We start from the raw sequence: 12,763 nt of genomic DNA, 5'->3' as shown, positions 1-12,763 counted from the left end.
TTGAAGTTAATTAATAACTCTAAAACAGGTACAGTAACTCCTCACTTAATGTTGTAGTTATGTTCCTGAAAAATGCAACTTTAAGCGAAACAATGTTAAACGAATCCAATTTTCCCATAAGATTTAATGTAATGTAAATTTAATGTAAATGAAATTTGGGGGGGCAGACAAAAGGCATCATATACTGTACAAGCAGAAAAGAGTCCTGTGGCACTTTATAGACTAACAGACGTATAGGAGCATGAGCTTTCGTGGGTGAATACCCACTTCGTCAGATGCATGTAGTGGCACTGTACAGTACTGTACTGTGGTGGGGAGGTGCCCCTGGATTACCCCTGGGGCTCAGGGCTGGGGGTGCAGGGTCTGGGAGGAAGTTAGGGTGAGGGAGGGTGCTCAGGGTGGGGTGTGGGGTCTGGGAGGGAGTTAGGGTGTGGGAGGGCGCTCAGAGCAGGGGTGCAGGAGGCGGCTCAGGGCTGGGGCAGGCAGGAGGTGCAAAGCACTTATCTGGGGCAGCTCCTGTTTGGTGCAGGGGGTGTGCAGGTGGCTCTCCATTTCTCTCCAGCCAGCTTTGAAGGGGAAAGTGACGCTTCTTTCCAGCTGCTGCCTGTGCAGCTGCCCCTGGTCCTCCTGCCCATTCTCACAGGGCCGCATTCCAAAAGGGGCTTTAGAGCTGCAGGCCAGGGCACCAAGGCCCCCTTAGCCCAGGACCCTGCAGTCCCTAAAGTCGCTGTGTTCCAGGTGGCCCTGCTTGCCGGGGGGTGGGGGGGAAGAGCCGCTTCCCCACTCGCTCGCTCCCTCCCAGAAAGTCCTAAGCACCATCAAACAGCTGTTTGGCGGCAGGGGAAGCGCTGGGAGGGAGGGAGGGGGAGGAGACGGAGAAGAGGAACTTGCGCAATGTGCCCTCATAAAGTCAGCCAAAGGGCATTGTAAGGGAGCATTGCATAACTTTAAACGAGTATGTTCCCTAATAAAGCAACAACTTCAAAACAACGTTAAGCGGGAGGACGTTAAGTGAGGAGTTACTGTAATGGGATCTTTAAAGTATAGGACCATCCCCGCATCTGTTATCCACTCTATCCTTCTGAAAACAGGTTACAATCAGCAATTTAAACAACCAAATACCATGGTTATCTCACCAGGTTTCAGTAATTAGAGATACAAGATGGGTGAAATGGGTCCAATAACAGATATTACCTCAACCACCTTGTCTCGCTAACAGCCTGGGACCAACACAGCTACAACACTGTACAGGTTTCAGTAACCTCACATAGGTCAAGTTTCCTCTCATGAGCATTTCCAAGTTTTCTTGCCTGGTACCCAGACTCGAACCGTCTTCTCTGTACACCCCTTGCCACACCAATTCAGTGGGCTCACAGCACCGCCCAGCCTGAATGTGCGCCAAGCGTTTGCCTGCAGCGCCCCGGGACGCTGGAGTCGGGAGAGCAGCGTGTGGGCACAGGCGCGCAGAGGGCTGGACAGCAACCCCGGTCGGCTGCTCTGCAGCCAGGGGACGCACCTGGCACGGGGCGGGTCCCGCCGCCGCCGCCGCGGCACAGGACGGGACTGGGGGCGCCGCGCACACACGCGGGGGCGCGCACGGGAAACACACCTGTTGACGCCTCATTAGCGGGGATCGCGAAATCCACTGGCTGCGCTACCCTACGTCCCTCCCCCCTACCGGGGGCCCCTCCGCCGGCCCGGGGATGCGCCGCACCGGCTCCGAGAGAGCACCCCGCCCCCGCAGCACCCCGCCCCGCGGGGCCGCTACCGCCGGCCAGGGCGCATCAGCGCCCGGGACCCGCCGCGCCAGGGGCGCCGCCCCAGTCCCGCAGCGGAGGGCAGGTAGCGGCGAAGCAGCGCCCGCAGCGCAGCCGCGCCCAGCCCCGGGGTCCCGCCCTACCTCAGGAGGTCCCGGTAGTCCAGGAAGCTCAGGATGAGCAGCAGCGGGTCGGTGGGCAGCAGCTCCAGGCTCAGGGGCTGCGGCTCCGGCTCCACGGCCGCCGCCATCTTGAAAGGCCTCCGCGCCGGGCCGGGCCGGGCCTGGCTGCTGCCCCTCCCCCCGGAGCCCCGCCCCTCACGCCGGTTTGTTATCAAGCGCCGGGGAAGGGAAGGGAAGGGCTGGGAGGAGGAAGCTCTTAAAGAGCCCGCGCCTAACGCTGGAGCGCAGAGCGCCCCGCAGGACAGCGCGGGAACTGCAGGCTCGGCAGAGACGCCAAAGGAGGGTCCGGCCCCACGCGGCCCAAGGGCCTGGGCTCAGTCTTAAGTGCTGCTGGAACTAGGGTGACCAGATGTCCCGATTTTATAGGGACAGTCCCAATAGTTGGGCCTTTTTCTTATATAGACAGGGCTGGCATTAAGCCGATTCCCTTGAATCGGGCCCCGCGCCCTAAAGAAGAGCGCCTGACTTAGGTGCCTTTTTAATTTTTATTCACCCGGCGGCGCTCTGGGTCTTCGGCGGCGGGTCCTTCAGTGAAGAGCTGGAGCGCCGCTGGGTGAGTCATCCCTGCCGGGGCTCCGTCAAAACTATTTGAATCGGCCCCGCACGTCCTAAAGCCGGCCCTGTATATAGAGGCCTATTATCTCCCACCTCCTATCCTGATTTTTCACACTTGCTAATTGGTCACCCTAGCTGAACAATGTTTATGGTGGGGGTGCTGAAAACCATTGACCCAAACTGTAAACCCTGTATATGCTGGAAACCACTTCAAGCCGGGGGTACTGCAGCACACACTCCAGTACCCCTTCGTTCCAGCACCTGGCTTGCGCCAGAGGTTGGCCCTTCTGCGGAGCTGATCACAAGTGTGGGCCCTGGCCTGTGGGGCACCGTGCCAGACATGTCAAGTCTCACTCATTGGGCGTGACTGTGAGAGTCACTGGTTAGCGTGCAACCTCACTCTCACAAGACACATGCCTAAGCTTAGCTCACTCATTTTGAGTAACTAGATAAAGATTTTAAGTGTTTTTACTTGGGCTGAAAGAGACAACAATACATCTGGGGACTCAGGCATGAGGCATTCCAAGCTTGGTAATGGGTACTGTGGTAAGCATAGAGAGTACAGGATTGCATGTTATACAAGTGTGCGAGAGGAGAGAGGGGGTTCTGTGGGAGGGGTGAGTTTGCCCTAAAAATGAGCAGGACTTGATTGAAAGTTTGCAGGCTCTGCAAAATACAGTTCAAAATTTAAACAACACTGGACAAATTCTTTGTCTTTCATTGTCCTGCTAGTAGGCAAGACTTTTTGTTTTTAATATGAGTAATACTATACAAACCAAATCATATTTGTACTGTAAAGTGTTTTTCAAGTGGGTGATCACTAGGACAAGGTGATATACAAAATAAACATATTGTTGTGTTGATAAAACAGTTTTCTTTTTAGTTAGGTTTATATAAAAACAAGTTTATTTTTGAATATTTCTCCTGTTCTGTCCTTTGACTGTGTGCCTAAATTAGGGGTTATTAATTCTGGGCCTCAGGTTTTTGTTCAAAACAGTAAATAATAGTTTTTATTAAAATTAGGGCTGTCAAGCAATAACAAAAATTAAGTGCGATTAATCGTGCTGTTAAACAATAAGAGAATACCATTTATTTAAATATTTTTGAATGTTTTCTACATTTTCAAATATATTGATTTCAATTACAACACAGAATACAAAGTGTACAGTGCTCACTTTATATTTTTATTACAAATATTTGCACTGTAAAAACAAAAGGAATAGTATTTTTCAATTCACCCAATACAAGTACTGTAATGCAATCACTTGAACATGAAAGTTGAACTTACAAATGTAGAATTATGTACAAAAAAACTGCATTCAAAAATAAAATATAAAACTTTAGAGCCTACAAGTCCACTCAGTCCTATTTCTTGTTCAGCCAGTTACTCAGACAAACAAGTTTGGTTACAATTTGCAGGAGATAATGCTGCCTGCTTCTTTACATCACCTGAAAGTGAGAACAGGTGTTCACATGGCACTGTTTTAGCCAGTGTCGCAAGATATTTACATGCCAGATGCGCTAAAGATCCACTGAAGGACATGTGTCCATGCCGATGATCCAAAGCAGAGCGGATTGACGCATGTTCATTTTCATCATCTGAGTCAGATACCACCAGCAGAAGGTTGATTTTCTTTTTTGGTGGTTCGGGTTCTGTAGTTTCCGTATTGGGGTGTTGCTCTTTTAAGATTTCTGAAAGCATGTTCCACACCTCGTTCCCTCTCAGATTTTGGATTGCACTTCAGATTCTTAAACCTTGAGTCAAGTGCTGTAGCTATTTTTAGAAATCTCACATTGATACCTTCTTTGTGTTTTGTCAAATCTGCTGTGAAAATGTTCTTAAAATGAACATATACTGGGTCATCGTCTGAGACTGTTATTACATGAAATATATGGCAAAATATGGGTAAAACACAGAGCAGGAAACATACTATTCTCCCCCAAGGAATTCAGTCACACGTTTAATTAACACATTATTTTTTTAATGAGCATCATCAGGATGGAAGCATGTCCTCTGAAATGGTGGCCGAAGCATAAAGAGATATACAAATGTTTAGCATATCTGGCACATAAATACCTTGCAATGCCAGCTACAAAAGTACCAAGTGAAAGCCTGTTCTCACTTTCAGGTGACACTGTAAATAAGAAGCAGGCAGCAGTAGCTCCCATAAACGTAAACGATCTTGTTTGTCTTAGCAATTGGCTGAACAAGAAGTAGGACTGAGTGGACTTGTAGGATCTAAAGTTTTACATTGTTTTGTTTTTGAGCAGTTATGTAACAAAAAAATTCTACATTTGTAAGTTACACTTTCACAATCAAGAGATTACACTACAGTACTTCTATAAGGTGAATTGAAAAATACTATTTATGACTTTACAGTGCAAATATTTGTAATAAAAATAATAATATAAGTGAGCAATATACACTTTGTATTCTGTGTTGTAATATAAATCAATATATTTGAAAATGTAGAAAAACATGCAAAATATTTAATATATTTCAATTGGTATTCTATTGTTTAACAGTGTGATTAATCACAATTAATTTTTTTAAGTTAATCATGTGAGTTAACTGCGATTAATCAACAGTGCTAATTAAAAAGCCATTGATTTGCATTGCTTATAGAATTCTCATGTGCCCTAGACTTTAGTATGAATTAGGACATTTATACAATATTAAGCAGTGTACATTTAAAAACTATTAAGAGGGGTTGGATTAAATACCTGGGCAATTGGATGTCGTCAAAGACCAAAGATGAAAGTCCCTGTCTTAACCAATGATCTAACACACTTCCCGGAAACTGTCACACTTTGGCCTTGAATCTCACTCTTTAGAGATGTAAATTTCACTCTTAAGGACAGCCAACCCTTGGCATCTCTGCCTGGCAGAGCCTCCAGCCAAGACATGCCCCCTCTTTGCACCTCAGTCCCATCCAGTTGGTACCCCACTAACTATGAGGTCGCTAAAGGTTCCTGCTAGTCGAGGCGAGGCACACACAAGGAAAGGGAAGGGCTGATGGGAACAGGGCAGGAGAGAAGAGGGTAACAGTGGTAGATGTGGAATGACACTGAGGTGGAAGAGACAGTGAGGTGTGGGAAGAGATGAAGCAAACAGCTAATCAGTACAGGGCAAAGAAATCCAGTTAAAACTGAAAAAAGTTCTGCAAATATCCAGAAATCCCTGTTTTGGCTGCTACGTTTCTCTGATTTACACTTCTTTTACACTGGTGTAACCCCATTTACTTCAACAGAGAGAACTCCTATTTATCCTGGTGCGAGCAAGAAGAGAATCAAGTTACTTTTGTACTCAGGATAAAACTCATTAGAATTTCAGATAACAAGGAGTTACAGATAATTGGTGTTCAGATTATTACTCCTCCACATTAAATTGTGTTTTGCTGTTGAGGGACAGGGTAATTAAGCCTCCTGGCCCTCCAAAAAAATAAAATGTATAATAAATTGATCTCCGTTGGACTACCCCAGCCAGTGAGCATGCATAATCATAAATATTGGTAGGATAGGATCAGACCCAGCGTAGTGTTCACCACCTCCAAGAACAGGCTCCAAATAAGAGCACCAAACCACTGACATTGCTTCATAGCATTATTCCTATATTTAGCACACCCACAAGAGTTACCTTTAGAAATGTAGTACATGAATATTTTTCAACCTTTTTTAGATCTCCTATTAGATCTGTAGGTCACATTGGGCAGTTATCAGTGATTAGAATCCACTGGGATTGAAATGATAATAAGAGCAATCAATAGTACACTTCCAAATTGAAACAAATCCATGAATTAAATAAATTAAATTAAAGTGATGAAAGTGTGTAAGATTGGACACAAGTACAAATGTAACACATTTTAGAATTTTTAAATGTGTATATCTTCCACATTATATAAGAACCAAATTTCCTTCTCAAGGTTTTAAAAACATTGTGACTATTAGATATTGTAGTCATAATAACCATAATAAATTTATAATTCCATAGTCCCATGCAACCAAGGGTCTCAATACATTTACAAGCAGCAAATAAAGTCTCATAACTATCCTGTGAGGTAGATAAATATAATTATGCCAGTTTTGCAGAAGGAGAAAAGAGGACTAGTGTGACAGAAATTGAGAAAACTATAACACAGTGAGCATCCACACTAGCCATCTGTTTGCAGTACACCTAGTGCATCATAATCCACAGCATTCTCTGAAAGTGTCACAGGGGTTGTGAATTGTTGCACCTAACCTACATAGGTACTAGAACTAAGGGGGCGGGGGGGTGCTGCAGCTTAAATGACTGCTTCTTGGAGCAGCTGGTCCTGAAACCCACCAGAGGAGAGCAATTCTTGGTTTAATCCTAAATGGAGCACAGGATCTGGTCCAAGAGGTGAATATAGCTGGACCGCTTGGTAATAGTGACATAATATAATTAAATTTAATATCCCTGTGACAGGAAAAACACCACAGCGGCCCAACACTGTAGCATTTAATTTCAGAAAGGGAAACTACACAAAAATGAGGAGGTTAGTTAGACAGAAATTAAAGGGTTCAGTGCCAAAAGTGAAAACTCTGCAAGCAGTGTGGAAACTTTTTAAAGACACCATAATAGAGGCTCAACTTAAATGTATACCCCCAGGGCTGGCTTTAGGCTGATTCGCCCGATTCCTCGGAATCGGGCCCCGTGCCTAAAAGGGCCCCGCGCCTTAGGCGCCTTTTTAATTTTTTTTACTCACCTCGGCGGCAGTCCGCTCCTCTGAGGTCTTCAGCGGCCCCACTCCCCTGGCCAGAGCGCCGGCTGGAGCGCGGCAAGCCCTGCAGCCCCGCTCTCCTGGCTGGAGCTCCGGCCGGAGCGTGGCAGCCCCATGGCCTCGCGACCGCGGCCGGAGCATGGCAGCCCCACGGCCCCGCGACCGTGGTTGGAGCTCCAGCTGGAGTGCAGCAGCCCCACAGCCCTGCGACCCTGACTCGAGCTCCAGCTGGAGTGCAGTGGCCCCGCGACCCTGGCCGGAGCGCGGCAAGCCCCTCGCTCCCCCTCCCCCGGCTGGTAATCGGAAGTGCTGCCGAAGACTGGGAGCGGCGCCCGGTGAGTACAAGCCCCGCCCCCAGGAATCGGGCCCCGCACTTGCTAAAGCCGGCCCTGTATACCCCAAATTAAAAAACATAGTAAGAGAACCAAAAAAGAGCCACCAGGGCTAAACAACAAAGTAAAAGAAGCAGTGAGAGGCAAAAAGGCATCTTTTAAAAAGTGAAAGTTAAATCCTAGTGAGGAAAATAGAAAGGAGCATAAACACTGGCAAATGAAGTGTAAAAATACAATTAGGAAGGCGAAAAAAGAATTTGAGGAATAGTTAGCCAAAAACTCAAAAAGTAACAGCAAAAAATTTTTTAAGTACATCAGAAGCAGGAAGCCTAAACAACCAGAGGGGCCACTGGATGATAGAGATGCTAAAGAAGCACTCATGGATGATAAAGCCATTGCAGAGAAACTAAATGAAATCTTTGCATCGGTCTCATAGCTGAGGATATGAGGGAGATTCCCAAACCTGAGCCATTCTTTTTAGGTGTCAGATCTGAGGAACTGTCCCAGACTGAGATATCATTAGAGGAGGTTTTGGAACAAATTGATAAATTAAACAGCAATAAATCACCAGGACCAGATGGTATTCACCCAAGAGTTCTGAAGAAACTAAAATGTGAAATTACAGAACTACTAACTGTAGTCTGTAACCTATCATTTAAATCAGCTTCTGTACCAGATGACTGAAGGATAGCTAATGTGATGCCAATTTTTAAAAAGGGCTCCATAGGTGATCCCGACAATTATAGGCATGTAAGCCTGACTTCAGTACCAGGCAAACTGGTTGAAACTATAATAAAGAACAATATTGTCAGACATATAGATAAACATAATTTGTTGAGGAAGAGTCAACATGGTTTTAGTAAAGGGAAATCATGCCTTACCAATCTACTAGAATTCTTTGAGGGGGTCAACAGGCATTTGGACAAAGGGGATCCAGTGGATATACTGTACTTAGATTTTCAGAAAGCCTTTGACAAGGTCCCTCACCAAAGGCTCTTACGCAAAGTAAGCTGCCACGAGATAAGAGGGAAGGTGCTCTCATGGATTTGGTTTCTGGTTGAAAGATAAAAAATAAGGGTAGGAATAAATGGTCAATTTTCAGAATGGAGAGAGGTAAATAGTGGTGTCCCCCAGGGGTCTGTTCTGGGACCAGTCTTATTCAACATGTTCATAAATGATCTGGAAAAAGGAGTAAACAGTGAGGTGGCAAAATTTGCAGATGATACAAAATAACTAAGTGGTAGCTGTGTTAGTCTGTATCAGCAAAAAAAACGAGGAGTACTTGAGGCATCTTATAGACTAACAAATTTATTTGGATATAAGCTTCATGTGATGAAGTGGGTTTTAGCCCACGAAAGCTTATGCCCAAATAAATTTGTTAATCTATAAGGTGCACAAGTACTCCTCGTTGTTTTTACAAAATTACTAAAGATAGTTAAAACCCAGGCAGACTGCGAAGAGCTACAAAAGGATCTCTCAAAACTGGGTGACTGGGCAACAAAATGGCAAATGAAGTTTAATGTTGATAAATGCAAAGTAATGCACATTGGAAAGCATAATCCCAACTATACATATAAAATGATGGGGTCTAAATTAGCTGCTACCACTCTAGAAAGAGATCTTGGAGTCATTGTGAATAGTTCTCTGAAAACATCCACTCAGTGTGCAGCGGCAGTCAAAAAAGCGAACAGAATGCTGGGAATAATTAAGATAGGGATAGATAATAGGACAGAAAATATCATGTTGCCTATTTGTATAAATCCATGGTACACCCAGATCTTGAATACTGTGATCGCCCCCTCTAAAAAAAGATATATTGGAATTGGAAAAGGTTCAGAAAAGGGCAACAAAAATTATGAGGAGAGATTAATAAGACGGGGACTTTTCAGCTTGGAAAAGAGACGGCTAAGGGGAGATATGATTGAGGTCTATTAAATCATGACTAGTGTAGAGAAAGTAGATAAGGAAGTGTTGTTTACTACTTCTCATAACACAAGAACTAGGAGGCACCAAATGAAATAAATAGGCAGCAGGTTTAAAACAAATAAAAGGAAGTATTTCTTCATACAACACACAGTCAATCTGTGGAACTCCTTGCCAGAGGATGTTGTAAAGGCCAAGATCATAACGGTTCAAAAAAGAACTAGATAAATTTATGGAGGATAGGTCCATCAATGTCTATTAGCCAGGATGGGCAGGAATGATATCCCTAGACTTTGTTTGCCAGAAGCTGGGAATAAGCAACAGGGGATGGATCACTTGATGATTACCTGTTCTGTTCATTCCCTCTGGGATACCTGGCACTGGCCACTGTCAAAAGACAGGATACTGGGCTAGATGGACCTTTGGTCTGACCCAGTAGGGCCATTCTTATGTTCTTATGACTTGAAGTGGTTTCCATTATATACAGAGTTGACAGTTTGGCTCAGTGGCTCTCAGCACCCCCACTATAAAAAAACTTCCAGGAGTCGAGACATAATATCTGTAGTCTATATTATTTGCAGTTCTCACATTTTTGGTTCCTTCCAATGAATGATCCTGTCCAGCACAAGGATCCACAAAAGATCCTTGTGCACCCAAAAGAACAAGAAATAAGCCCTGGTATGATCTCACGCTGCCAATATAGATGCCATGGCAGAGAGTCACTAACCTCCCTCTGAAGCCCTCAACTTTGGGCCTGGAAACCCAAATTATTCTGAAGAGCTCAAGGAGGTAAGAAGCTTCATGTCCTGTCCACTCATGCATTCAGTAATTTTATCAATTTAATTTTCTTGCTATTCTATCTGCTCTCTTTTTTGTTGGTCATTTTGTAGGGTGGAGTTCCCTATATATATTTATTCATGCTTACTTATGCTTGTTTCACTGTTCACATTTGAATTTATTGTATTTGTATTAAAATAATTAGTTATAAGGCATTTTGGACAATGGAATCCATCTTTTAAAATGGAGTCCAGTTTTGGTTGTTTACAACTCACTTTTGCACCTTTTTGTTTGGCGGGAAACAGGGTTTGCTGCAGAAACTGCCTCTGAGGAGACTGGATCAAACCAGTCTGGATTAGAATTTGGCAGCCAGTGAATGTCACGTTTGAATGGGCATTGAGGACTTCCTTCACCATCTTACCTGATCTATCCCACCAATCCGGGTATCTTCTACCTGAATCCACTTACCTTTTTCCTGATTCCAGTGACTGCCAACACCAGCAGTCTCCTGATTCCTGGTTCTAACACAGTGAAGGTCCTGAGCTCCGCCTGTCCCCGGTAACCACTGGGTGCACAGTTGCAGGTCCAGGTCCCTACGAATCCAAGCAACGGAGAGACTGTCACTTAACACCCACAGCTGATCCCACTCGAGATCCATCCTTCGAGATACAGTACAGTTCTGGGGTTCCTTGGTTTAGTTTGTTTTGTTAGAAGTGTAAATTGCTAAGGGTTGTATTGGGGACTGGGCTTCAGGCCCATCTTTGGGAACCACATTCCTGTTTTATGGTTTTAATCTGTTTTACCTGGCAGGCGGTGGGAAGATTTTAGTTAATTTTCTCCCCAGCTGATTAGATACTGGTATTGCCAGTCAAAGAACCTGGCCCTGTTACCTGAGATTGTGTAACAATTTATTTGTTTTGTAGCTGAACTAATAGTTTTCTTCTCTGTTGTGTTTCTCTCTAGGACCCAGAGGCAGGAATTTCAGGTGATGTCTCAGTGAGGACAACCAACCCTCCAGGTCCTTCCCTGCAGCCCAGCAAGTTCCCCCATCCCTGTCCCTCATATAAAGCAGTTGAGACCACAGAGGATGTATTCTGTCATAGGACATACAAGGAGATGATGATTGGCTGTTAGAGCATTTGGGTAAGTGGATTTACTTGGAGTAATTACAAGCTGATGGAGTAGTCATGCAGCATATCCTTCAGTTAATAACCCTTTTCTTTTTTTCTTTTTCAGATTGCAGTAGTGTAGTACTGAGGCAGCCCATGGACTGCCATGGCAACACCAGTAAAGACTTGTGAGGGAGAGGCCTGTATTAGTGTGTCTGCATTTCTGCTAACTAACCTTTGATTTTTGTCTCTTACATGTTTTCCAAGTGAGTCCCCATGGGGCAGAGCGCAGGGGATAGGGAAGAAGAAAAGAAGAAAGAAAGTTTAAGTGTACTAAAAATATTACTGAAGTTTGATTTGTCTGGCCTTCTTTGCTGTTCTGGGGTTTGTGGGTTTGTGTGAGAGGCCTCCAGGAGGAACCAAGCAGAGCCAGGTAATGCCTCCTCTGTTCTCAGACTTCTGCCAAAGGATAGGTGGACAGGGCCAAAGCCCCTGTTGCCAGATCCTGTAATGTTATTGCCAGTAACATGATTTTGGCCCCTGTTGCAAACAGGCTCATTATGACAAGAGATTTCATGGGATTTTGAGACTGGTCTAGGGGAAAAACCCCTCTGACTAGCTGCCCTCACCATTTCCTGAGGAAGAGTGGCTAATCAGAGCTGCTGTGGGAGGCAGGCTGAGCTCTCTATCCCTCCTCTCTTAAACTGACAAAAGGTTTTGGTGGGAGAAGGGGAGAGGGAGCAGGGGTGCCATTTTCACAAGAGGTAAGGGAGGGGAGAGCAGAAAAAGCCCAGCACCAGCTCCCATTTCCCGCTGCCTTCTTATGAAAAATAGGTCTGCTTCTCCTAGGGTGACCAGATGTCTCAATTTTATAGGGACAGTCCCAATTTTTGGGTCTTTTTCTTAAATAGGCTTTATCAGCCCCCGACCCCCACCCGATTTTTCACACTTGCTGTCTGGTCACCCTAGCTCCTCCCCTGCCCCCCTTCTTTATCTCTACAGGCTTGGGAAGTGGACATAGAGGACTGCTGCTGAAGCTGTCTTCTCCCTCCTGCCCTGGGAGGTGGGTGGAGGATAAGGAGCTCCTGGAGCTCTAGGAGCAGAGGTGTGCTGGGGACAAAGGCACAAATGTGGGTCTGTGAGGACTGAATTAATGATAGGGTGGGAGGTTAGAGCAGTTGTCAAGACTGGGAGCACAACATTAAACAATATGGGAATGAAGGGACACAGAATTGGTGTGAGTCTAGGGATGGACAGAGATGGGGCTGGGGGAGGGGCACAGAATTAATTATTTAGCATTTCGGGGATTGTGGAGAAGCTGGGAGTTTCACACCGTGAGGCAGTACTTCATATACATTTGTGTAGTTTGGGCTCAGCTGGGTTTTC

General features: G+C 45.3%; 1 protein-coding gene across 2 annotated transcripts in view; it reads right to left on the bottom strand.

The window, feature by feature from the left end:
* The window catches only part of FBXO3 (F-box protein 3), a 32,003-nt gene extending 29,950 nt beyond the window's left edge, over window positions 1–2,053 (bottom strand). The window contains exon 1 of one of the 2 annotated variants that reach the window (XM_045015819.1): window positions 1,901–2,053. In XM_045015819.1, the coding sequence (XP_044871754.1) occupies window positions 1,901–2,007 (107 nt within the window). In that variant the 5' untranslated portion in view covers window positions 2,008–2,053. The remainder of the gene's footprint in view (window positions 1–1,900) is intronic. The other variant, XM_045015818.1, reaches the window with a different exon arrangement.
* Between the last annotated feature and the right edge of the window lie 10,710 nt (window positions 2,054–12,763).

Source organism: Mauremys mutica, chromosome 4 (genome assembly GCF_020497125.1).
Source record: "Mauremys mutica isolate MM-2020 ecotype Southern chromosome 4, ASM2049712v1, whole genome shotgun sequence".
NCBI classification, from domain to species: domain Eukaryota; kingdom Metazoa; phylum Chordata; order Testudines; family Geoemydidae; genus Mauremys; species Mauremys mutica.
The sequence above is the reverse complement of the archived record's forward strand: the minus strand, read 5'-3'. Positions and strand labels throughout refer to the sequence as shown.